At 38.9% G+C, this 27,511-nt stretch overlaps 1 protein-coding gene across 3 annotated transcripts in view; it reads right to left on the reverse strand.

The window, feature by feature from the left end:
* Positions 1 to 27,511, reverse strand: part of SAMSN1 (SAM domain, SH3 domain and nuclear localization signals 1) — a 150,215-nt gene that overhangs the window by 43,411 nt on the left and 79,293 nt on the right. For 2 of the 3 annotated variants that reach the window (XM_046940198.1, XM_046940204.1), the window contains 7 exons: positions 26,709 to 26,749; positions 22,786 to 22,823; positions 22,036 to 22,122; positions 17,926 to 17,993; positions 15,314 to 15,382; positions 9,945 to 10,068; positions 8,508 to 8,884 (listed from right to left, as the gene is read on the reverse strand). In XM_046940198.1, the coding sequence (XP_046796154.1) occupies positions 8,508 to 8,884; positions 9,945 to 10,068; positions 15,314 to 15,382; positions 17,926 to 17,993; positions 22,036 to 22,122; positions 22,786 to 22,823; positions 26,709 to 26,749 (804 nt within the window). The remainder of the gene's footprint in view (positions 1 to 8,507; positions 8,885 to 9,944; positions 10,069 to 15,313; positions 15,383 to 17,925; positions 17,994 to 22,035; positions 22,123 to 22,785; positions 22,824 to 26,708; positions 26,750 to 27,511) is intronic. The other variant, XM_046940208.1, reaches the window with a different exon arrangement.

Consider the following 27,511-nt stretch of genomic DNA (forward strand, 5'->3'; position numbering starts at 1 on the left):
CTGTGCTCATATCCACTAGTTAGTCTCCAGAAACGTTCAGCAAGCATTGATGAATGTCAGTGAGTACCATTTTTTCACATGAAAGGATTTAGTGACACACCTTTGCTTCATATGCACTTCCATGTCAGATGCCATTTTGTCTGACTGTCCCTCTGCTGCCATCTGTCACATGGCAACAAAACATAATGGAATATTGGTGGGAAGGTTCAGACTCTATTGCCATATCACCAACATCCACCTCTGATGTCGTGGGCTGACATAATAAAATAGGAAGCATTACTTTTGAAGCAGCCCTGTAGTTTTATTCTAATCATGCAGCAGCCAATATCTTTCTGGCACCGAAAATCCTTGCTTGTCCAGTTCTGCCACTGCTTAGCACTGGTATCATGCAACATTACCGACACTTCTATGTGAGGGAGACAAAATCAGAGCCTATTTCCTCTAATTTATGAAAAGCTTATTTCACAATTAACCTTTCGCAGAGTACTTTAAAGTATAAAAAGGTGTCTTACCAAAGAGAATAACTAGCCTAAGCAACACTCACAAAACAAGCCAGGAAACATGATCATCTCCTGAGACAACTTAGTAGTTCCAAAAAATTAATGTTCCCTAAATGGAGTCATTTACATTAGTTGGGGAAGTAGACAAGGAATATAAGGCATTTTTATATGCACCTGCCACCTACGTATTCTTGTAAATTAAGGCAAATACGGATCCTTGAGTCATCCTAGGTTGTGGCTTCCTTAGTTCTACATTCAGTGAAATCCCTACCAAATTAGTCAAGTATAAGGTATACTGAGCTAATGAAGATTTAACATTCTGACTGCAGAAGGGAAGCTTTTCAACAATTTACTAAGCACAAAATTGGACCGAAATTTAAGATTCAAAAGTGAATCTATGCAGAAGTAAAACTTCATTACACTGTGTAAGGAGATAAATTGCACTTAAAAAGTCACAGTATCAGGCAGATTTCAAAGCACATGATGGCTTCAGTGGTCGCAACTTTCTTGCCAACATCAGGAGCTAATGCATTAGCACAGCACAGGACCAGAATACAGCCTACAGCAGCTGATTTTCAATAGGAACACTGCTCAAGCAGAGTAATGTATACTTTGTTTTGCTGTGTATGATGTATGGGAAGAAGGGACAACTTTTAATATTTTTTAATATTAAAAAAGAAGAAAAATGCCATTTATAAAATACTGGACTGACTGAAGATAGTGATCTGCAAGACGGATAATATTATCATAGCATAGGTATATGAAGCAGCAGACAGGCAATACATCTAATTTTGTCTTCGTATGCAAAAGTGCATCATTTTGGCAATTCTAAAGGATGCTAACAGGAAGTCATCCCTTCATCAGACAGTTGGTTATCAAAAAATGCACTTAGTTTAATTATATTTTGACTCTTAATCATGTTTCATGAAGCAGGTACCATTTCTTTTTCCTATTATGAATTCATATGCAATTTACAAAGAATAAATATATGAAATGCACAATTTTCCCTGCACTTTTAACAATTACACTTCCCTTCATACTTTATGCACAACAGCAATCAAAAATCACCTTTCATTTCTCTCTCCAGCTATAGCTCAGCATTACCTAACAGCTACATTGGAAGCAACACCGTGAAATCAGCTGAGGTGAAGTGCAATGCTCTTCTGCAGCTATCTGAAACAATTTTAAAGATGCTGTGGTATTTTAAAGTACCTTTACTGTAAATAAATTCACTTAATTCTCATTTAGTCACATATATTCTAGCAAGTACTACCTATCAAAACATACAGAACAGCCCAGCAATATTTGGAAGGAAAAGTTTGAAATCGTTAAGCTTTTTAATAGTTGGGACATATGCTTCTAAGATTAACAGAAAATGTGACATAATTCCCTATATAGCTATGAAAATTCCAGTAAGGTATTAAAAATATAAAGTAGGACAACAGTTACCAACAGCTCAGTGATGCAACTATAGCTAGGCTGGAAGAGTGAATATTGAGTAATGCCATCCCAGACTCCCCACCCCCATGTAAAAAGCCTGAGGGATGAGTCCTCCTCGCACTTTAGGAGGCAATTTTCACTCTTTGTGTATTTTACTGAAGCAATCCATACGATATTTAACAACTTCCTGATATAACATTTTCTTAAATAAAGCTCCCAATGATAGGAAATGTAGCAAGATTCAATAGATGCTGGAAATGAGAGATCTATAGACATCAGGAAAGAGTGCAGACATTAGGGAAAATGAGCGCTCTCAACTTCATTAGTATTCATGTCTTTTCAGGTAAGTTAATATTTTGCTTAATATTTCTAAGAAAAGTAAACAGTGAAATTTCAGCCATGGGTCTTGACTTTTCTACAATTTTAAAATCATTGCCACTCCAAGTTCACAACCATTTGCCTTTAACAGAGACATATAAATATATCTCAATTCCCATCCTCCTCACAAGGCTTAAAATTCAAAATAACCTTTCACAAAGCTGTGGGTCCAAGTTTGAATCAGGAAATATTGAGTGCCTTTGAATTTAACCACATGATAGATTTAGATGTAGCAATATTCTCTTTTGTCTATCAGCCTGGGAAACACTGGGGGGTTTCTAGCTATCTCTCGGCCCTTAAGAGAGGTGCAAAGTAAAAAAGGCAAAAGGCTGAGCTGGTGCACTGATGAGGACATCACAGTAGCAGTTGAACTTAGGTACACTGTCATAAAAAGAAACAGGAAACCTGATGGGGGCTTACAAGTGAAGATACGATAGAGAAGCAGCTGGAGACAGTTTCGTTTCTTAGAAAACTAGTCCTGTTTTCTTTCAGGTCTCAGCCACAGCTTACCAGATGAACACTCGTCACGGCCCTGACTGCTTTCCTGCCACCCTTTCAGCTGCTCTTTGCTTCTTTTCTGGGCAAAGATTTTGAACCTCAGCAAAGGTGCAAGTGAACTGGACTTCCATAACACCAACAGAGCGAAGAATTTATAATAGGTGAGGATCTGGTTTCCTATTCCACCACTGAAATAGAACAAGAGCTGCAGATTTGAAAAATACCACTTATTAGTGGTACTGAAATAGCTAGAAAGACTGGAACTGTTTAAAACTGGTGTCTCAGAAATGCAATTTTATGTATTCCAGGCATTCTTATCGTGCTATGTTTGCACCAAATAATGATTCCATTGAGCAATATTTTCTAAGAGCTGTATGGGCCTCTTTCAACAGAAAGACATAAACTGAAGGAAATACAATCAGAAAACAGTGAAACTGCTTGAGAAAACCAAGCAGACAAAAAGACCATTAAAAACAGTAGTGTTCTAGTGCACAGGAAAAACTGCTGCCTGAAATGAAGAAGAAATCCCTCAGCCATGCTCTGAGCTGTGCAAAAAGCAGAACAGGTCAAATGCAGTTTTCAGTTTTGAAGCACATTTTGCTGGAGAAGTGCACTCTCTGTCCCTGGTCATTACTGGCTGTCCATACATTCATACCCTTCCTCCCTACTCCACTAACCTAGAAAATGATGATCTCTGGTACACCAAATATCCAACAACCTGTCTAGGCCTCTAGGCATTACACAGCACCTCTTGGAGAACCACGATGATCAGGAGTTGCAGCACAGAGTGCAGGATATGAGTAATCATACCAAGCAAGCAAGGCTGTGAGAGGGGATCAGGAAGCAGGGCCTATTAAGTAGGCCATGTTTGGAAAAGTTAGAATGTCAGTAAATGGAGCTGAGGAGAAGAGTGCTTCTTCAACAGAGAAATTAGTGTCAGAATGTGCATGTCTACTAACGGCCAAAGGGTGATGCTGAGAAATGGTTTGTCTGGAAAGCAAGCAAGTCAGATCAGAAGAGCAAAAAAGCCACATGGTCACTGAAATAGAAAACCACAGCAATAATTACAAGGCTATTTCTCTCTCCAGTACACTGTGGTAATATAAAACAATCTGCAGCATAGTAGTTTCTTTATCTAGGACAAATTGCTTCTTTTTTGTTTTGGTTTTTTTTTTCAATATTTTCTTAATTATATTCATCTACATTCCATGGAAGAACTATTTACAAATTACTTACGAAGTAACGATATCGGTAAGAGTAATTTCACATAGCACCTAAAAAAAGCAGCGATGCCTCTAACATAATTTTGACCAATCACCAATTATATTTCAGAGAGCTGTTAATGGTGGCACTGTGGCTATAAAACGGTAACATAGCACATTTAGTTCAGTAAAGGCCAGAAATACAGACTTCTAAAAAGTTTTCATGTGGGCAGGATGGGTGAGATATGAGCTAACACAGGTTTTTAATGTGTGCTCTGAAGGAAGACTAGCTGGAGGAGTTTGGTGATTGTTGTAGGTGAGAATGCAGGCCTGTTCTCACACTTCTTGCTTAGGTGACCAGCTTGGACCAGCTCTGCCAGCCTTTTGCTGATTTAGGTGAAAAAAAACGCTGACAATACAGAATGCCATAAGGAAGGCTGTGTAAAGAGCTAGGGAGGAAGAAAGGAAAGAAGTCTGAGAAAGAAACTGGGGGAAGGGAACTAAGATCACTCATTATTTTTTCTCCAAATAGCAGTATCTCACTAAGAGATCCAGGTCCTATTTTCTTATGATTATGGGACAGCATCAATCATTTACTATGTATACATCAAGCTTTATAAATCCTAGGCTCCATTAGATTTGTATAGGTTGACAAGATTAATACGCTTCCAACCTAGAGATTTACCTCTGCCCCAAATCAAATCAGCCACAGTTTGCTAAGAGAATAGGAAAGTCTTGAACGTTAGTCTTATACATACCAGTGTGGCCTATTTTCCTTAAGTTAGGATGTAATTACTAGCATTTCAGCATACCTCAGGCTATCTACTCGGTATCACACCACAGACAACAGAGCAGTAGCCAAGGCAAGATCAACCAAGAAAATGAAATGTTGCTTTACTTTTAGAATCAGAAAGAGCATTATGCAAAATATTGGGTTTACTCTAGTAAGTAAATCAACATCAGAAAGAACATCTGCATCATCCTCTGTGCCTAATCCTCTCATAGCAAAACCATCAGTGCTGGCTTTTTTGATTCTTAAAAAGCAAAACTGAAAACCCAATCTTCATAATCTTCAGTTGAGCCAGTTGGTAGAATGCAAATGCAAAGAATGAGATGTCTTACTATTGCCTCTAATCTAAATCTGAGGAGACTAAGCCCACAGAGTTACATTAAAGTCAGGAAACAAACTGTCCATCAGGAAAGCAGATGGCAAAATAAATAATAATGCAGAAAAAAAAAAAAAAAACACTAAACCTCTTGCTGGCACTTAATAGTAACATGGGTAGGATAAGTCTCACCACGGTAGAGAATGTTAACAGACTGTTTGCAGTAAAATTAAATAGAATCATTTGAACATTTAAATCAACATTTATGCTCTCATAAATCTGACCCACACATCCATATTATTAGCATTTTGCCCTGGGCTTCATTCAGTCTTAGCTTGAGATGCTGAGTTTCTTTCATTAGGAGAGAGCCCATACGATGGAGCCCAGTGTTCCTCACACAATCTGGTTTCCGTAGGGATTCTGCTTACTTACAGACAGGGGGACTCACACAGCAGAGCAGTCTTTGTGCACAGTTCCCATCCTATTTCTACCAAAACTCTGCCCCGTAAGTTTGTTTCCAGGGCTGCCCCTGGGAGTCTGCACTGTGAGGCCATCTGGGATTTCACTGCAGCACCTTCATTATCTTCTTTTGGGGAACAATTTTCGTTCTGTCCTAATTACAGAATCATCAATCAATGTTTTGGCCTTTCTGTTTTCTACGCCAAATCCCAGGAAAATCTTCCGTGCTACATTTTGCTAGACAAATTCCACATATCAGGTACTGCTTTTTGTTGTGTGGGCTACTAGGTCATTTTAAAAAAAGCTGAATGACTACTTTAATGTATTCAAAAATATGGTTGCTATATTGACCTACTTCACTGCAGCAATGATGTATGTGCGTGTACCTTTCCTAATGACATACGAGCACACATTAAGGAAAATGCTGTTTTCAGCATATACCAAGTCAGAGCCAGAGACTGATTCAGATGAGATTCTCATTACTCAGGTCTCCATTTGCACACCCAACTGGCAGGTGCCTGCAGCTATCTTGCCTCCTGTGATTTAGATTCACATTCCTGGGAGCTGGTGTTATTGCAGAGTGTGAACCATCTCCATCCATGGAGCATGGCACAAGGGAATGAATGTAAAGGCAAAGGAGTCTGCTGTTTGCTTTTTACCTGATAGTTTTCAGTCACAGAATCACAGAATCACAGAATGCCTGGGTTGGAAGGGACCTCAAGGATCATGAATCTCCAACCCCCCTGCCAGGCAGCCCCACCAACCTCCCCATTTACTAGACCAGGTTGCTCAGGGCCCCATCCAACCTGGCCTTGAACACCTCCAGGGACGGGGCATCCACAACCTCTCTGGGCAGCCCGTTCCAGCACCTCACCACTCTCCTGGTAAATAACTTCCCCCTAACATCCAACCTAAATCTTCCCTCTTTCAACTTAAAACCGTTCCCCCTTGTCCTGCTGTTATCTACCCTTTCAAAGAGTTTACTCCCTTCTTGTTTATAGGCTCCCTTCAGGTACTGAAAGGTCATGCAATGAGGTCACCCCTCAGTCTTCTCTACTCCAGGATGAACAAGCCCAGCTCCCTCAGCCTGTCCTCGAAGGGGAGGTGCTCCAGCTCCCTGATCATCTTTGTGGCCCTCCTCTGGACCCTCTCCAACATCTCTCTGTCTTTCTTGTACTGGGGGCTCCATACCTGGACACAGTACTCCAGATGGGGCCTCACAAGAGCAGAGTAGAGAGGGACAATCACCTCCCTGTCCCTGCTGGCCACCCATCTCATGATGGAGCCCAGGATACCATTTGCTTTCCGAGCTGCAAGAGCACACTGCTGGCTCATGTTAAGTTTGTCATCCATCAGGACCCCCAGGTCCTTCTCTGCAGAGCTGCTCTCAAGGACTGCTCCTTCCAGTCTGTATAGATGCCTGGGGTTCCTCCAGCCCAAGTGCAAAACCCTGCACTTTGCCGTGTTGAACCTCATTAGGTTCACCCGGGCCCACCTTTCAAGTCTGCCAAGGTCCCTCTGAATGGCATCCCTTCCCTCCTCCGTGTCAACTGCACCACTCAGCTTGGTGTTGTCAGCAAATTTGCTGAGGGTGCACTCGATTCCATCGACGATGTCGGTGATAAAGATGTTTAAGAGCACCGGTCCCAAGACAGACCCCTGGGGGATTCCACTCGTTACCGGCCTCCACCTGGACACAGAACCATTGATCACCACCCTCTGTCTGCAGCCTTTCAACCAATTTCTTATCCAACGAGTGGTCCACCCATCAAATCCACATCCCTTCAATTTGGAGATAAGGATGTGGTGGGGGACCATGTCAAAGGCCTTGGTCAAGTCCAGGTAAATGACACCAGTCGCCTTCCCCTCATCCACCAATGCCGTCACTCCATCATAGAAGGCCACAAGATCAGTTAAGCATGACCTTCCCCTGGTGAAGCCATGCTGGCTGTCTCGGATCACACGCTCATTCCTCATGTGATCGAGCATGTCATCCAGGAGGATCTGTTCCATGATCTTCCCAGGCACAGAGGTGAGACTCACCGGCCTGTAGTTCCCTGGGTCCTCCTTGCTCCCTTTCTTGTAAATGGGAGTGACGTAACCCTTCCTCCAGTCGTCAGTCGGTCACTTTCCACGTGTTTACCATCACTGTGTGTAGTGACAGAAGACCTGCTGTTTCCAGTATTGAGAGGCAGAAAAACCTCATTGCAGTGTCCATTGTTTGTATATCTCTCCAACTCAAGTTTTTGTTTGTTTGTTTGTTTTTTGTTTTCTAGTTTTAAATTGCACTTAAAAATAAACCAACAAAACAACGGTAGTTGAAATAGAAAAGCCTTCTCTAGATAGCTGTTCAGAAAGACAGTTTCAGAACAAGATCGAACTCTGCTCCCTTGCATCCATCTCTAATAACTTGTTGCCACAAAGGTAATTGCAAAAACAGGTTTCACCAGCTGACCTGATCCAAGAAGACAGATACATCAATACTTCTTCAGCCTCTGACCTTTCTCCAAATAACTCTAGTGTCCCTTACTAGAATTGCAGTGACCTCTAGGGGCCTGATTCAAGACCACTTGTTTCACTGACCCTTACTGACTTCAGCTTACCCCAGACTTTCAAAAAGTTTTCTAAGCCTGGATGAGTGTTTAATGTACAGCTGAAAAATCCAGTGTGTCTGATGAGAAACAAAATAATCTAAAGCCTGGTTCAATACTGCCGATGCCTGCACAGTTGAAAATGAATGACCTCCGGATATAGGAACCCCTGGTGTTACTCTGACTGACATGTCCATTTACCTGAAATCCAGATCTGATTTATTGCATTTCAGAACCATACATAAAATGACAGCACCTCTTTAATGCTGAACCAGAGCAAAAAAAAATGTACTTTTTACACATTTCACTACAAAAAGAACCACTTCCACTTACCCAGGAGTACTGCAGATCCATATCAGTTAGGGAATTTGTAAGATGTGGCTGATGAGAAGCGCAAGTACAGTTTTCCCATTCTTCTATTTTTGAAATCAAGAAATCACAAGGACAGAGCTGGCTATCAGGAAATGGCTTCCAGTCACTCCACAAATGAAATTCAGTTTCTGAATGGATTGAAATCGTTCCTAAGTTACTAAATTTGGAAGTATACGATCGGCCCAAAGACGCAGAAATAAACTCTGCCCTAGTCTCAGTCTCTTCTTTTCTCCTCCCATTGTCTTTCCAGGCTTTCTTTTCCTGAGGTTTTGCCAGTTTCATGCAAGAAGTTAGTGCCTCTTCATCCTCTTCTGAAAGATAAGTATCTTCTAATGTATCTTTAAAGATACAAATACTTTTGTTATGATATATTGCCATACATACAGAAAATAGCATACTACTTTTCTTAAATATTGTCTTTTGCATTCTATGTAATGAACAGCCAGAGACTCCATTAAAAAAAAAAACAAAAACAAAAAAACATAACTATGGAGATGGAAAGATATCTGAGCTAACAGCAAGATTTATTCTCTGCTTGGTTAATTTGTGTTCCCTCAAAATCCTGGAAATTTTTATTGTTTTTGCAACGAATACGAAAATTTACTAAGTAGGACTCATATTACTGCAGTAGCTGCAGACAGTATATGCTTAGTTTAAATACTGGAAAAGTTCAGAGGGTTTTTCTAGGTAATTACTCTGCCACTCCTTCCTGTTATGTATGTTTGAATTACAAAGTAGTTGCTGAAATGTATCCCACATCTGAACTTCTTCACAGTGATTTGATCGGAGTAGCAATTAATCAGATCGTTAAAAGTCATTTGCTGGTATTTGTTTAAAAAATATCATATACACCAAATGCACGCACGGTTAAATAAATGTTGGCAAAATAAATTCAGATAAAGAACTGCTGCACAGTCAGATCAGTAATTTGTAGGAGGAGACCTAACATCACACCTTAGGCATCATACCTTAGGCGATCAGGTATGATGAGAGACTGACTGGTGGAGCAGACCTTCTTGCACTCCCAGCTGCTACTGACTCATGGATGAATACTGACTGTTAACTCTGCTTTTGTGAGTTTTGCTTTTCTAATATGAAATGCAATACAAAACCAGAAACTCCTTTTGGAAACACTGTCCTCAGTACGCAGGCCCCACTGTTTAGCTGAAATTCCCACTTGCAAGATATACTGTTACAAAACTCAAGCCAATGTGACAGGAAACAGGTTTTCACACTATGAGGATGTCACCACTAAGTGCTATCACAGTAACATCTCAGCTGGGGTTTGAAAATCGTGGGTGGTGAATGACAGATCAGGAGAGGATTGTTTATAGTTATGTTCAATACAGTGACATTTGCCAAATGTTGGAAAGAATGCTGATCTAATGTCTTACTTACTAAGGGGGATCAAAACATGTTTGACATCCTCCAAGCTTTGTGTATTGGCTTTTTTGGTTCGGACCAATTTCTGCAATCGTTTTAATGTTCCCATGGACTCTGCTTTATCATCTGGTTCTGTACCCTGCCAAAAAAAAAAAAAAAAACAAAGATGTTAAAAGTAAGTATTAAAAAATCACAGAAAAAAAACCCCACAACGCTAAAAGTAACATGATGCTTATTTTGAGAACAAGAAAAGCTCAGCCTCAAAGAATTAATGACCTGCACAATGCTCTAAAAGTTTGGCATTTCCTTGCTTCTAGTGAATAGATACAAAAAAGGAAAAAGGCAAGTCAAAAGAGGCATCAAACTTAGAGCAGTATTTGTATTGTTATTTACATATTACTTTAATACACCAAAATTACTTAATACGTAATTCCAGAAAACATTTTAATATCTACTGTGTTACACAGAATTACTTTAAGTATTCATGGAAATCCTAAATATGTTGAATTTAAATGTGTTTGGGAGTGTAGTCTAAAATACCAATCCAAATATGTCCTTAAATCAAGGCCTTATTTCTTTTCCTAGGTTGTACAGCAATCATGTAAATGACAATTCAATGATCTGTTACTGTACATCACAATAGTGACCGACTGGAGAAATACAAGGTTTGGGTTTTTCAGGCTTCCTGTTAGTAGATGTGCAGCCATCTCATATGCTTTCAAGTTTTCTTAAACAAGCAGTTGTCTTATAAGTCATAGAATCGTGAAGTTCCTTAGGTTGGAAGGAACCTTAAAGATCATCTAGTTCTCTTAGAGATCATCATCAAGCCCTGCCGTAGGCAGGGCTGCCCCCCACCAGCTTAGACTGCCCAGGGCCCCATCCAACCTGGCCTTGAACACCTCCAGGGGTGGGGCACCACAGCTTCTCTGAGCAGCTGTGCCAGCACCTCACCACTCTTTCACTAGAAAATTTCTTCCTAACAGCTAATCTAAATTTCCCCTCTATTAGTTTAAAACCATTCCCCCTTGCCTTATCTCTATCAGACTGTGTAAGAAGTCAGTCTCCTATGTATAATATGTATATATGTATATATGTATATATGTATATAAGCTCCCCGCAAGTACTGGAGTGAGGTCTACCTGAATCCTTCTCAGGCTAAACAAGACTGATCATCTTTGTGGCCCTCCTCTGGACCTGTTCCAACAACTCCACATCTTTCTTGTGCTGGGGGTCCAGGCCTGGAGGTAGTACTCCAGATTTTGTCTTAGAAGAACAATGTATAAGGGGACAATCACCTCCTTCTCTCTGCTGGCCACCCCTCTGGACTGCAATAGTATACTGCTGGCTCATGCCCAGCTTTTTGTCCACCAGAACCCCCATGACCTTCTCCACACAGCTGCTCTCAATGAGTTCTTCTCCCAGTTTGTATACATATCTGGGATTTCCCTGATCCAAGGACAGCACCTTGCACTTGGCTTTGTCAAACATCATTAGGTTCTTGTTGGCCCACATTTCAAGCCTGTCCAGGTCCCTCTGGACGCTATCTCTTTTTTTTCTGTTGTCTCTCAGCTTATAGTCATCAGCAAACTTGCTGAGAGTGCACCCAATCCCACTGTCTGGGTCACTGATAAAGATGTTAAAGAGCACCTGTCCCAAGATGGACTCCTGTGGGACACACTTGTGACCAGCCTCTGGCAGCAATAATCCAACAGTCTAGAAATACTCAAGTTCTCTTCCAATCTGACTGTGAACTTCTCTTTGAGTTTAAGAGAGACATTTCATACAGCAAATAACTTATCTTCCATAGTCATGTGCTGTGTTTCTCATAGGATATCTGATTTTCATTAGAAACGAGGAAAAGTAAATATACTAAAAGTGAGTAAAAACATAATTCAGCAATGGCTATTTTATGGAACAATACTGGCTGCGGTGTATCTATAATTTATTTACATCAAAAATTAATTTGGCCTTTTTAAACAATGTATCCTTAGTGATATTACGAGTGATTAAGTGCTAGTGCTGATGTTACCAGAAGGTAGGAATGCAGAAACCTTTATTGCACTCTCCCCAACAATTAGGTCACACATCATAGCTCCTTTCTGCTTTCTCACAGACATAATCTTTTGAGACAAAGTCATCAGGGAGGCTTGCCAGCACAGTCTAATGTAGATTGGGTAGGCTACTTAGGGGTGGATCTTGAGAGATTCTGAACTTCTCCGCTTTCATTTGTTTTAAAGGCTTTTAGCAAAGCCTTAGCGAGAAGCACTTCTAAACTCTCAGCATTCACATACTACAAGTTACATCCATCCAGTGATAAGGGAGAGTGTGTATGTTAATTTCGGATGAAAAAAAGACACAGTTCATTTGACAGATAACTGTTATAAAGATGGCAACTTGAAGTTGCCAAAGAGCCAGATTTTTTTTTATGAAGACATGAGTTTCTATAAGCAGAAAGAGAAGTCCAGGAAAAAGGCAAAGGGCATTTTCACGTGTATTTACTCACTTTCATGTCACTAGATAATTGTGCCGAAACTATGAATTAATCTATCCCTAGACTCAACTTCAGGTGACTCCATTATAGCTGTTACAAATTAATATGGTTTCATGGACTGACATAGAGCTATGCTGACCTCCTTCCTTAGGATAGGACCTTACAATTCCTTCTCTTGTTAAACACACCGTTTAATGCAGGAGGTTCCATCATGGATAGCACTTATCTTACTGTCGTCAGCAAACTTGCTGAGGGTGCACCCAGTCCCTGGGCATCAGGTCTTCAGAATGAACTGTTCTGCTGGTCTGATACCTATATTATCCTGTGCTAGTTAATAGACAAAACCTGTTTCTTGCAATTTTTTTGCCATTTGAAGAATTAATTATTTTATTTTATAGACCAATAAGATCTAGTGTCTTTGAGTTTAAAACCATCTCTGTCTTCTTAAGGATCTTGTAAGGACCAGGCAGATCCACCTTAAAGCTTTTGTCAGCTTACAGTTCTTTTACAGCTTATAACTGAATATTCATCATCAACTGTGGGCAAAATCCAAACATCCTTAGATTAGTCATGACTTGTTTCAAGCCCCTTCTCCCCTCCTCCAAACTCAGGATAGCAGAATTGCATTTTTAGTTCATCTGAAGACAGAAATTGAGGTGTAGTTTTTCAGTCTCCTACTGTGAGATGTCTTTGCAAAATGAATCACAATGGGTTTAAAATGCTAATATGGCTCAGTTAGATAAGAACGCTCATAGAAATAATCATTTGTTCACTTATAAGTAATGATACAAAAGCAACACAATGACTTGAGTTATGATCTAGGATTTCCATCATGGAGACATGAAGATAAACAAATGATAATCTATTCAGATAACTTTATTAATGGCAAATTCTAATCCTCTTTACTTTAAGAGCATTCACTGGGTACAGTCTACTGTTAGTGAAATGTCTTATGTACTTAAATACAGCAACTCCCCTTCTTACAGAGAAAAAATAAAACTCATACAGTATCATTGATGGGACAGTTTTTAAATTTATAGCAATTTATTTTGCTTTACTTAAGTATTAAAATCCAGAACTTTAGCTGCCTACTCATATAGTAAATGAAGTAAAACGCCATTTTGTGTACATAGGCTACCAGGTGAACTGATCATCCTTGTTGTCGTAGTTTTGGTGTGTTGTCTTGGCCAGCCTCAGTCAGACTTTTTGAAAACATCCATAAAAGTGAGAAAAGCTTAGATTTTATTTTGTGATTTCAAGCAATTTCCTTCTCACTGTCTGTGTTATCTGGAAGCTAGCATCTGTGGTTGCTACTGTACAGAATTCAACGGAAGGAAGAACAGTGTTACTGACTGGACAAGTAATCTGTTTGACTAACTTGGACTATGCTACTTTCCAGTACTTTCTTTCTCTGTAGAAAGGGAATGATATTTAGCAATACTGGGGGGATAGTGAAAACTAGTTCACAGAGCAGGAAGACCGCACTCACAGAAACTGTTGATTTCAAACACGTTTAAAGAACTTTTAACTTTCTTTTTCATTCATGTTTTAGGGTCAGAGTAGGGTACCTGCTTTAGCAAGAGGTTGGACTCGATAATCTCTAAAGGTCCCTTCCAACCTGTGCAATTCTGTGACTCTGTGATTATAACACAATTTGTGAGTAAAGGCATCTATAAGCAAAGGATTCTTTCATGAACAAGAATATTCTTTATTTACATGGGATTTCAGTCTTTATTTCACACTTTATTAAGGGATTTCAGTCATGAAAAATGGTTTCAAATCATGAATAAAAATATAAAATTGTCTAAGAAAATAAATAACAAGCTACATTTTAGTTGCAAATAATTTGTATAAGGTGTACATGAACAGTTATGGTCAAAAGTGTACATTTTAAAATGTCCTTATAAAAATGGATTGCAAACAGAAAGAGCAAAATTGTGTCTGACAAACAGTTTTTAGTTTATCCTAATACTTTCTAAATACCTCAGAAATCTTTGCTCACTGAGATGCTGTGAGGATTAACCTGGTGACAGAAATATAGCAATTTGAAAGCTAAATGAAAAATACTGTTGGCCCGACTCCAGCTATCTCAGTCCTGTTGAGCACTCCTTTTCCTGGGTTAACTGCATTAATTTCAATACAAGTACTTGCACAGCACGTCACTTCTCTGTGTAAAGAATTTAGTCATGGCAGATCCAAGTCTCTGTGATTTTCCCTGAACTGGTTTGTCTTTCCTAAAGAACTGCAAAGATTTAATCGTGATTAGTTATGCATTCATATTCAGAGTATAGTATAATAGCAAGAAGAGAAAAATTACTATATGTTTATTGTGTCTATGGTGTTGCTCTTACAGTACCACTGAATTTTTTTGAAAGTAACAGTAATATTCCTGCTGCACATAATGAATATTAAAATAGTACACTGGAATAGAGAACATTCTGCTCTATTTATACAAACAGTTAGCTCTGTAAAAGGCACTGATTTTGGATAAACTTTATGTTAAAAAAAAAAGTCAGTAAAGCCATAGTCAGCTAATATACAGACAAGTATCATGGAAACTTCTTTCATATTCTCCTGGCCATAGATATCAGCCTGACCTTTAAATATCCCCATTATTTCAGCCTGGTTTTCTAGCTAATCAAAAATGATTTCAGAGTCAAACGAACAGGCTAGAAGTTTAGATAGATTTTCCCTTGGGAAATCACAGAGCAATTATAAGTTATTCTATAAAAGATAAGGAAACATCATGGTTAAAAGCATGGATTTTGGATAAAGATCTTTCAACTTTTGGGAAAGCTACATGCAGTAAAGGAAACCATATTAGAACATCATGTTCTTCATGTGGCTGCCAGCCACTGCTGAAATAAAGTGAACAGTACTCATGGCAACTCACCATTTCACCATTACTTGACACTCTTGGATTGTAAACCCGTGGTGGAATCCATTGCTCATAATTTATCACCTAGATGGTAAGAAAAGTTAAAAAAAATCCAACGTAAATAAGATGAATAAGTATAAATTACAATGCTACTATCATGTCATTAAATAAAGGTTGAGAGCTCAGCAGTCTTTCAACCAAACAGTGTGTGCACAACACAGCAAAGTGTGTACAAATGTGGTGGCTGATAGACACCAGCTGACACACACTGAAATCAGTTTGAAACCAAGCTGTCTTCATTTCATCAGCTGCCTGGGATGCCCTATCAGCATCACGATGCCTGCATTATTCCATGGGATGCTTGGATCTCATTCTAGATCCTGGCTCTTTTTTCCATGAGCAGGAAAGCCCCATAAGACCTTCTTCACCATCAACTCCTCAGCTGAAGAGCAAATGTCACTGATGCACTTCTAAAAAGAACCTCATTCAGTTTGCCTCATTTTGCCTCTGATGCTGAGCCCCAGGGGTATGAGTTTGATTTGGATTAACAAAGCAGAGAAAATGGGAGGATCTTCAGAACTAAGCAAAGACAAGACTATATACTCTTTCATCATCTGCTCATAATCCATTTATTGGTCACAATGTCCTCATGACAGGAACATCAGGAGAATACACTTTCCCTGGGGCATGGATACAGTCTCTGGTGGGCAAGCCTGACGGTGCTTATAGCTTATCAGTGAAAGTAATGAACGCTAGCCTTTTTTTCTTCATGAATATGAATGACACTTTGAAGGCTGAATGCAACCTAAGAATTTACGTGAGAAATGAGGCATGAAACATTTTTGAAAATATATTAGCCCAAAGACTGCATTACTTCATATTTTATGTCCTTCTCAATATGCTGCAAAGGGTTTGAGCCATCAAGGGAGCCCTGCTTGACTTGAACAAACAAGAGCAAAGACAAGCAAAATAAATGCAGAAGGTACAGTTATTTTTTTATGGTAAAGCTCAATTATTACAGCGTTGCTCATGTTGTGTCTGCCAACCTGTGCTTCTGCTCCAAGCCTCTGTTTGCCAGTGCTTTAAGATGGAATGGAATGGAACAGAATGGAATGAGCATCTACTTAGGAAACGGATGGGGAATCTCAGTTTTCCTGAAGCACCTGTAGAAGCCTGTTTGAGAGAGAGGGAGCTAAAATGCTCATTTCTTTAATTGCTCTTTATTGTAAACTTGGCTCTTTTATGTCTCATAGAATCACAGATACACTTGGGATGGCTGAGGCAGGAAGTCACCTCTGTGGAACTTCTAGTCAGAACAGATCTGCTAGAACAGATTGCCCAGGTCTGTGTCCTGGCAGGTTTGGATCATTTCCAATGATGGACATTCCACAGACTATCTGAGCAACCTCTTCCAGTGTTTGCTCACCTTTGTAGAAAAAAAAAAAAAACAAAAAAACCCCTTTCTTTATGTTAAAAGGAATTTTCTATATTTCACTTTGTTCCTATTGCCTCTTGTACGGTTCTTGAGCACTCTGACAGGAGTCTGACTCTCTTTTCTTTACTCTCCCAGGTATTTATGCACGTGGGTCAGATCTCCCTGAGCCTTCTCTGCTGCAGGCGGAACAACTTCAGACCTTTCAATTTCTCTATGTATGAAAGATGTTCCGGTCTCTAAATCATTTTTGTGGCCCTTAATAGCATTTACTTCAGTATTTTCTTGTTTCTCTTGGACTGTGGGGGCCAATAATTGGACCCAACACTCACAGGTGGTGGGTCAGCTCACCAGCACTGAGCACAGAGCAAGGATCACCCTCTTCAATCTGCTAGCAATGCTCTGCCTAATGCAGCCCAGGAGATTGTTGACCTTCTTTGCTCCAAGGACACATTTCTGACTCATGGTCAAGTTGGAATACACCAAGACTCACCAGTCTTTTTCTGTAAAGCTGCTTTCCAGTCAGTTACCCCCCAACCTGTACTGAGAGAAGGGGTTGTCCACCCCCATGTTCAGTACTTTCACTTGCCTTTATTGACTTTTATGAGGTTCTTGTTGGCCCATTTCTCAGAACTGTTGAAGTCCATTTGAAGGGCAGCATAACCCCTCTGGTACATCACTTTCTTTTCTGGCTCTCTGCTGCTCATTTCTTACCAGCCGATGTGTTGTTAACTACTTTTATATGACAATTATTATGCAAACCCAGGGGTCAGAACTCTTTAATTGCTCATAGTAGTGGCCTAATTAATGTAGTATTAAGAAGAGGAGACACGTTATGCATTTATATAAATTAAGATAGCATTACAGATACATGTGCCAACATGGATCACACAAAACTAATATAAACACTTACTATAGGTCTTGCTTGTTACAATTCCAGCACATCGATTTAACAGAAATGTGGTTGTCCAAGAAGACAGAAAGTTTTTTAAGTAATAAAACCTATTTGTTGTGCATAATGAAAATGGTGCACAGCTCAGATAGCCACCAGGTTTTTCTTTTAAACTTGGCTTCTGAAATACATACAGGCATACTGACCATGAAGTGCATGCTTTGCAAATTCATACAGAACGGAAGCAAGAAATACACTTTTTCTTTGAATGAAATTTTAGAAGCTGAAGAGTAGTACTTTTACCTGGCACGTTGTTTCTTCTATCTTCTTTCCTTGCAGCAAATGTATGCCATCACCAACAATATTATCTTCTATGAATAATGAAAAAAGCAACAGAAGACATGCTTTCAAATGTCCTGTTTTCAGGGTTTTTTTTCTGATTAATACCATTTGCATTGCAGTTGATAGTTTGAGCTGATATTTTGACTCTCTGAAGTTAATTTTGTATCATGTAAACATGTGTTTTTATCTCAACCTACTTTGAAGTAAGACTACAGAGCAAACTGACAAGACGATGTACATAAATATAATTCATACATGCTTACTTCTTCATCTGAACTTAGCCCTCAGTTTACTAATCCAGAATACCACAAAGCACTTCCTCCAGTATTTTACTGCAGAAGCATGTGAAGTATTTAGATAAAAATTTGAAGTCACTAGATGAAAATGGTCATTGCAGTTGAGGTCTGCTTAACTTCAATCTTTGAAATCGTTGGATGAGCATGAAATTAATGCCTTGTTTGAGAAGAATGTTTACTTTCATTATAACAATGCACAATAATTAGTCAAATGACTTTTAAAGTCTACATTTTAATAAGACTATTTTGAAAGATCTACTCTCACTTCTATTTTTAAGTCAAGGCAAAGCATCCACCATCACCTCATGAGTGGCCCGAGCTATTACTTTCCATCAAAACAGATATCACTCTGATTATGATTTTTTAATCACAGAATTAAGCGCTACCTTGGCTTTCCAAAATCAATAGAAAATAATCTTAACTTGGTCTTATTTTTGCTGCTGAGGAATGCCTTGCAACATCAGTAATAATTCTTGAAAAGGGATGGCTAACTTAACATATAGATTTACAAATTTTAACTGTAGGCAGGCAAGACCAATTGCATTATTTTCTCTCCAATCAAATCCAATCAAATCCAAGAAAATTTAAAAGCTGACTGAAATTCTTCAGCTATCATATGAAGAAAGAGTTTTAACATAAGCATGAAACTATATATTCAGAGAGGTAAGTGAGAACCCAGTCTTCTAAATGTCTATACTTATGTTGGAATAAAATGAAAACAGAAGGTGAATAAAGCTAGTCAAAAAAACTTGTAAACTCACATCCGTGAAACAATCAAAGGGTCACTGTACAGGCAAGTTAGCACCTATATTTTTATGTTATTTTTAAAGAAAATTCTGAATCAAGAGACACACATAGTATTGTTAATTTTCTTAAAAGACAATCCTTTGTAAAGAAGACAAAGCAAACAAAAAACATTCAATGTTTCTGTAATTTTGCTACTTGGATATTGTAAGACTGAGTTAAAATCCACAAATTACAATCTGAGCATCAGGCATAAAAGAGCAAAACTCAGTTCATAGATTACTTCCATCCTCAAATCATAGGTCAGTTGCACAGGAAACCCCATTAAGCAATTTCCTTTATTTAACATATGCATCAACAGGAAGGAGGAAAATGAGTCACACACACACACACACACATATATATATATATATATTTTACGAGTTTTACTTTAGAGGCTTTTGTAAAAGTTTAAATAAGCTTAGAAGGCAGTATCTTTATCCTGCATACCTGATCGTTACAGCAATACCAACAAGTTTCTGATAAGCATATTAGAGTTCAAAATCTAACACGACCAGATGTTTCAAGCACCTACAAATCTCCTTGAAGTCACTGAGGGACAAGTGTCTCACGACCCACCCATTTATTTGAATGCAGAGCTAGTTAGACTTCTAGAAGCACTGTAACTCATATCAAGCAGTGCTTATGCAGTCAGATTAACATAACTGGGAATTTTCTGGTCACTTTGCTGAGGAGGGAGTTAGGAGCAGGGGAGAGTCATGTCCACTATTTCTGCAAGGTGTCAGTCCTTTTCTGTTCTTCTCAGGAATGCATTTGCATGGAAGCTCAATGACTATGACTTGCATAGTCAACTTTTCCAACAGTGTCATTTTCAGGCTGACAAATCTGGTACTGATTATTTGGATTTGGGCTTGTGAGTGAAGATAGGTATTCCCACTATTCTGTCTGTGGAATATATATGGTCTCATTGTACTATTATATGAAAAACTGATTTTTTAGAGATTTTACAAACAGCCACGTTAAGGACCTAATGCAAAAGCTATCAGGGTCATTGGATGTCTTTTCATTGATCAAGCTTGGATCAGGCCAATGAATGTAGTTCTGAAGTAAGCAGAGGAGCCTATGCTGGCCACCACACATGGCCTATTGCATCTAACAGAAAATCATATTATGCAATAGATCTGCACATCTTGAAGGATTATCTCTCTTAAGAGAAGGTTTTAATCAATAGTGACAAATTATCTTGATCAATAGTGAAACACTTTAAATCTCCTTGTAATGGTTTTCACCACTGTGTGAAGGGGACTTCCCTTTTAATAATTTTACTGCAGAGGGGGAAAGGGAGATTTTTATTTAGCTGCCAGCTTTGCTTCCTGTTCCCTCTGGGCCCCTGCCCTTCAATTACAACACTTGTCATCTTTTAAAATGTACGCTGCTTCTTTTGCATGCTTTGGATATTTAAAAGGGTAAAAAAAAGTCTTGAGTAGGAAGGACTGGAGGAAGGTCAAAAAGTTCTCTTGTCTGATTCAACTTTTTTCCACCTTCAAACTGACAATCTGTACAGTAGGTTGAAGAATGATTTTGAAATAGTTTTGGTTAGAAGTAAGACTTGTTGGGAAAGAAAGTCTAATTTTTCTTTCAGTTATCATTAGAATCCTTTCTCTTTGAAGCCAGTGAGACTCCTTTTCCTCCCATCAGTTCATCACAAGGGCAGAGTTCCTCCTTAGCAGGGTCTGTTGTGATAATACACAGAGAAATAATTTCAAACTAAAAGATGGGAGATTTAGTTTGGATATGAGAAAAAGTTTTTAATGATAAGGGTAGTGAAGCACTGGCACAAGTTGCCTAGGGAGATGGTGGATGCCCTATGCCTGGAGACATCCAAGGTCAGGCTGGATGAGGCTCTGAGCAGCCTGATCTAGCTGTAGGTGTCCCTGTTCACTACAGGGGAGTTGGACCAGATGATGTTTAAGGGTCCCTTTCATCTGAATCGATTCTATGATTCTCTGATTCTGTAAATTTTCTTGCCATCTTTTCATTCTGGTTGTGGTTTGTAGAAATCCAGCCCACTCATACACAAGCAAATGCAATAGCCATTACAATTTTAGATCCATTATTTTCCAAGTATTGAAGAGTTCATCTTCAAGTGGTGAAGTGAATCCAGAGGGATACCTGGCTCTTTGTCCTTTGCTATCTTTGGCATATCCTATTAACAGTAGAATCGTTGAATAATGGATGATTTCTGGGCCATTTGTACAAGAATTACTAAAAATAAAGGTACTTCCCATCTTGCCACTGTGTTGGCTTAAGTAGAGAATGAAATATACATCCACTTTAATCTCACATATCAAAGTTTCTGTTTATGCTAATGCAAGCGTTGAACTTTGAATGCTTTAGTCTCATAAGGCAGCTGTATGGGGTCTACCTTGGCTTTAGAAAGTACAAACACAAATTCAATTCCTGGAAGCAACATTAAGCACGTTGTCAAAACATTCTGATTTTTTTAAAGTCTAGTTTAAATAAAGGAAGTGACTGCTCACATGTTATTTCTTGTAATTTAATGAATTTATACTGGTCATTTCTTAAATAGCATCACTAGCAAATTCCCATACACTAGCTGTCAGATTGTTTCAATTAGAGTTATTTGAAAGACACCTTAAAAAGAGAATTGGACAAGAGTAGCCTAGAAAATTTGGAGCACTGTAAAGTACACAGGGAACCATAGGATCATATTACATTTGTCAAGTCCTGTACAACCCAAATATGACAATTTACCATAAGGGAAGTCTTTATTTGGCCCATGGACCACAGAGAGAATTGTTCACATAACATGCTCTCAGCTTCCCAGTTTTAAAGTAAGCTTTATTAAAACTACTTTTTCCCCCCATTAGGACAAAGTAGATCTCAAAAGGATTTGACAAATTATGTAGTTCGATTATTTGTGAAAAATGAGAAATTTTTCTAGGTGCCCTTTAAAATATTTCGTGAAAAAAAAAAATGCAAAATCAGCTGAAATACATTTAGCAATTACCTTCAAGCTGACAGGGCCTTCTGATGTACGAATCATTCTCCGGCTTCCTGGAACCCTGCCAAAGTGTGCCATTCACATTTTTCCTGTCTAAAGTAAAAGCACAGAGAGCAGTCACCTAAATTCATAGCAAACCTGTGAAATAACAGGAAGGTCTATAAAAATAGCATAAGAATGCAAATCAAATGGGCTTGCAGAACACTGTAGAATCTGCTCAAACATGGAAATAAGCAGTCGATTTTGCAATATAGGAAATCTGATGGACAGATGGGCAGACTTCAAGTTTTGTTGTCTTTTGTCCCTGTCTAGTACCTCATCTAACACTGTTAAAGCATGATCAGAATGATTTTTATCTGAACGTTGGTTTTAACACCTAGCAGCCCACAGAGCACGTGTGCCTTTATTTTGCTTCCAGGAATTGCACAGAAAATTTGATTCTATCAGAGTGGTTTATTTATTTATTTTTATTTAAATGTTTAAAGAATCACTGAACATGCTAAGTATTTTCTTATAACAGCCGTCCCATAACAGATTCTTAAGTATAGGAACTAAACTGAGATTTAAATAGTTCCAATATCTAACAACCAATGTATGTGTAGAAAGCAGAGGGAGGGGGGATATTTTGATATCTTAGGTGTATTTTTCCTTTCGTTTGCATTTGCTCCAGGAGTTGTAAAGCAAATCAGACCCTTAGTTAAATTTGGCTCTGTGAGATTAACAAGCATATAGTGAATGATTTAAATAGTTACTAACCAAACGCTTCATTTTCAGACAGAGACTTCTGGATGGATCTAAAAGAATTAAAAGAATTAACCATTAGCTAAAAGTCAGAATGACAAATGAAAGCACATTTAATCATACATGGATATTTTCAACCTAATTTTTCAATTCCCAGGGATTTGGCTGTGCAATTCCTACTGGCTTCAATTGGAGTAAATTGGCTGTCTTCATTCATCCAATCATCTACTTCCGCGTGCCACAAAAGGCTCTGAAATCTTTTGAGTTTTCACTTTGTAGAAGTATTTTATTTAAGTTTCTTTTTTGTAACAGAGATTTCATGACTGAATGAGAGAGGTAATCAGAAGGAGAATAAGAGATCCACTTCTTTAGACATGATCTGAAATGTCCTGCAACTTACAGAAATTATCATCTGAAGTTTGGTGACGTGATAATAAATCAAACCAAACAGCTGCATGAGAGCATACATAGCCCACAGGCTATGTAGGGACATTTTATTGCTCCAATAAACCTTGAGCATTTTGCATGTTTACGTCAAGATATAATGCTAACTCATGCTTCTATCTGCAGTGAGTGGTTCATATATCCTTACATGAAGAATACATGAATTTAACAGAAGAAAAAAATCTCAGAATGAACACAGATTTATCCTGTATATTAATTTGTTTCACTTTAACCATTAAACAAACAAACAAACAAACAACTTATAGTAATTTTTGAGCTAGAGGATGAAGCTAGAAGATTATATTAGATAAGTTTGGAGACTCTTTAATCTGTGACAACAATAAGCAGAAGGGAAAGAGCACAAAAATTGAGATCCCTCTCCCATACTCAAGCAGGTGGTGAAGGGTTTTCTGAATGAGAGGATACAACTGAACTACTGTTTGGACTTATATGCTTGTTTTGTATGTAAGGAAGAGAATGATCATTTGCCTGCTGTAAGTGAAGATCAGGTTCAAGACCATCTAAAGCATTTGAAGGTGCACAAGTGCATGGGACCCAATGAGATCCATCCCTGGGTTCTGAGGGAACTGGCAGACAAGTTGCCAAGCCGCTATCCATCATATTTGAAAAGTCATGGCAGTCTGGTGAAGCTCCCACTGTTTGGAAAGGGGAAACATAACCCCCATTGTCAAGAAGGGAAAAAAAGAAGATCCAGGGAACTACAGGCCAGTCAGTCTCACCTCTGTGCCTGGCATAATCATGGAGCAGATCCTCCTTAAGGTCTTACTAAGGCACATGGAAAGTAAAGATGAGGTGATTGGTGGTAACCAACATGGTTTCACCAAGGGCAAGTCATGCCTGACCAACTTGTTGGCCTTCTATGGTGGAGATACAGTGTCAATGGATAAAGGAAGAGCAACTGTCTTAGAGCAATATCATCTACCTGGACTTGTACAAAGTGTTTGACATGTCCCACATGACATCATGGTCTCCAAATTGAAAAAAAATGGATTTGATGGATGGACCATCCTCTGAATAAGGAATTGGCTGGATAGCCACACTCAGAGAACTGCAGTCAGTGTCTTAGTGTTGAAGTAGAAACCAGTGATGAGTGACATTCCTCAGTGTGTTGGGACTGGTGCTATTTAATATCTTTTTAGGAAATATGGACAGTGGGATCGAGTGCACCCTCAGCAAGTTTGCAGATGACACCAAGCTGAGTGGTGCAGTTGACACATTAGAGGGAAGGTATGCTATCCAGAGGACCCTGGACAGTCTTGAGAGGTGGGCCTATGCCAACCTCATGAAGCTCAACAAGACCAAGTGCAAGGTCCTGCATCTCAGACAGGGCAAACTCAAGCACAGGTACAGGCTGGGCAGAGAATAGCTTGAGAGCAGCCCTGAGGAGAAGGATTTGAGGGTGCTGACTGATGAAAGATTCAACATGAATTGGCAATGTGTGTTTGCAGCCCAGAAAGCCAACTGTATCCTGAGTTGCATCAAGAGAATTGTCACCAGCAGGTCAAGGGAGGTGATTCTGTACTTCTTGTGAGACCCCACCTGGAGTACAGCGTCCAGTTCTGGAGCCCTAAACACAAGTAGGACATGTAGTTGTTGGAACAGGTCCAGAGGAGGGCCACAAAGATGAGCAGAGGGCTGGAGCACCTCCCCTGCGAGGACAGGCTGAGAGAGCTGGGACTCTTCAGCCTGGAGAAGAGAAGGCTCCCAGGCAACTTTCCAGTACCTCAAGGGAGCCTACAGGAAAGCTGGGGAGGGACTTTCTATAAGGGCATGTAGTGACAGAATGAGGGGAAATGGTTTTAAACTAGAAGAGGATAGATTTAGACTAGATATCAGGAAGAAATTCTTTACTGTGAGAGTGGTAAGACACTGGAACAAGTTGCCCAGTAAGGTTGTGAATGCCCCCTCCCTGAAAGCATTCAAGGCCAGGCTGAATGGGGCTTTGAGCAACCTGGTCTAGAGGGAGGCATCCCTGCTTATAGCAGGGGGGTTGGAACTAGGTGATCTTAAAGGTGCTTTCCAACCCAAACCATTCTATGATTCTATAATTTCTTACTGACTTTCTTCATGTCTGCGGAAAAGGCCAATACAAAAATTTCTACTTTATCAGTAGGAGTTTCATACCAGTACAGTAATGTCTGGACATTCATAGTGAAATAATATTTGAATGCAAGTCACATTGAGTGAAATTGTCTTAATCTTATTCATTATTTATATTGATTACTCAAGTGATCAAGACAGCCTTTCTAAATTCTGATTAGTTAAATGGAATTGAGTTAGTTTTAGAATAAAATAACATTATTTGCATTGTAAAATTTGAGAGTGGAGCCACAGATTACTAATCCTATCACTAGGGCAGACTTGGTACTGAACTAAGCAGGTGGCTCAGGCAGCTTGGTGATCGCATCATATTTGGTAGAGCTATTTTAAATTATTTATGCCGCAGTAATTCCATGTCAGCATACACAGCAGTTTAGCTTCCTTAAAAGTATTAAATGGTGATCAGAAAAATGTGAATAACAGAGTTATATCCATACTTAGATTAATGGAATTTTGGAAAGGAAGAGCATTTTCACAAAGCCATTTCTGGTCACAGATAACTGAGATCTCAAAGCTCTGAGCGTGCATGTCTGTGTTTGGAGCCAAGTTATTAGTAGTTCCATCTGACAACCAAAACCAGAAGAAAACTGTTTATTAAGACAAATGAGATTTTCACTGACGTTATTATCTATTTTGAAATTTATCAGCAACAGACATAGATAGCATTGATGATTTGAATGTAATGATGCCCCTCCTAAAAAAGAAAAAAATAGTGTGACGTCCAGAGATTTTCATGTCACAGCCAGACAGATAAGATCTGTGTTTATCATTCCATTAGGCAGGATTTCATTTGAAGGGAACTTCATCGGTAATGCAAAAACTGCTAATCTCAAGACAAAAAAAGAATTTTCAAAATAAACTCTTCTGCTTGCTAATATATTAGTCCAAGTCGGTATCGTGCCTCAACAAATAGACATGAAGTATGCTGCTGTCTCAAATGTACTTGATAAAATAAGGTCTGTCCTGCTTAATCTGAATCATTTTGCAAACTAATTTTTTATTTGGATTAAAAAACACAAACAACTCTTCAGAAGATTATCAGGTCAATGGTACAAACATTCTATAAAATAGGTTACTACTTCAATCTTTCAGAAAAGTGGACATATGGTTAAAACAAGCTCAGATTAACTGCATTTTATTTTAGCTACCCCGGTCACAATATTTTGTAAGAAAGATTTATGTAGACGAAAAAAACACATCAAAAGAGCTTTACTAATACATTACAAGCTTGTTACTTGCTTTCCAAATGCAATATTAATACATGTACTCTATGAAAATTAATGTAACATTGGCAAATGCATTAACAAAACAAGGGTGAAAGGAACAGATAAATATAGTGACACTGTGTAGACCCCGAATTAGTCTCAACTTACTTTCTTTTTTTCGTCACCGTGTTCTCAAAATCAGGAAATTCCTTTAAAAAAAAAAAAAACAGAGAAAAAATATGAAAATCATATTTTTTTAAATCAAAATATAATATTTTCCTCACTGTAAGAACAATGCAAGACGCTTTTATTCACATTTGATATGTGTTTTTAATGTCCACTAATATTCAACAAGTGAAGCTGTGGAGGACACAGTGCAGGAGAGAATATACATAAGTAAGTGTCCTGGGTTTTCAGAGGTTTCAATATCAGTGTCTCCAAGAAGTTGACACTGACAGCTGTAATACCCCCAAAAAATCAGAGCACAGTACTCTTACGTCAAGAATGGGTATTTCCAGCATCATATAATTCTTTTAAATATTGCCTCCAAAATGCAAAGTTTTATGAGGATAAAATGCTCACAAATTACAATGGGATGAATCTTTCTAATGGACACAGAAGGATGCAGACTCTCTAATTTCCTTACATGCAGAGGATGTGATCGTCCCTCTGTACTCAGCACTGGTGAGGCCTCACCTCGAGTACTGTGTTCAGTTCTGGGCCCCTCATTGCAAGAAAGACATTGGGGTCTTGGAACATGTTCAGAGAAGGGCAACGAAGCTGGTGAGAGGTCTGGAGCACAAGTCTTATGGGGAGCAGCAAAAGGAACTAGGATTATTTAGTCTGGAGAAGAGGAGGCCCAGAAGAGACCTTACTGTTCTCTTCTACTATATAGAGTTTGTGGTGAGGTGGGTGTTGGCCTCTTGTCCCATGTAACTAGTGATAGGGACTTAGGGAATGGACTCAGGTTG

The sequence above is a fragment of the Gallus gallus genome, chromosome 1 (genome assembly GCF_016699485.2).
Source record: "Gallus gallus isolate bGalGal1 chromosome 1, bGalGal1.mat.broiler.GRCg7b, whole genome shotgun sequence".
Lineage (NCBI taxonomy): Eukaryota > Metazoa > Chordata > Aves > Galliformes > Phasianidae > Gallus > Gallus gallus.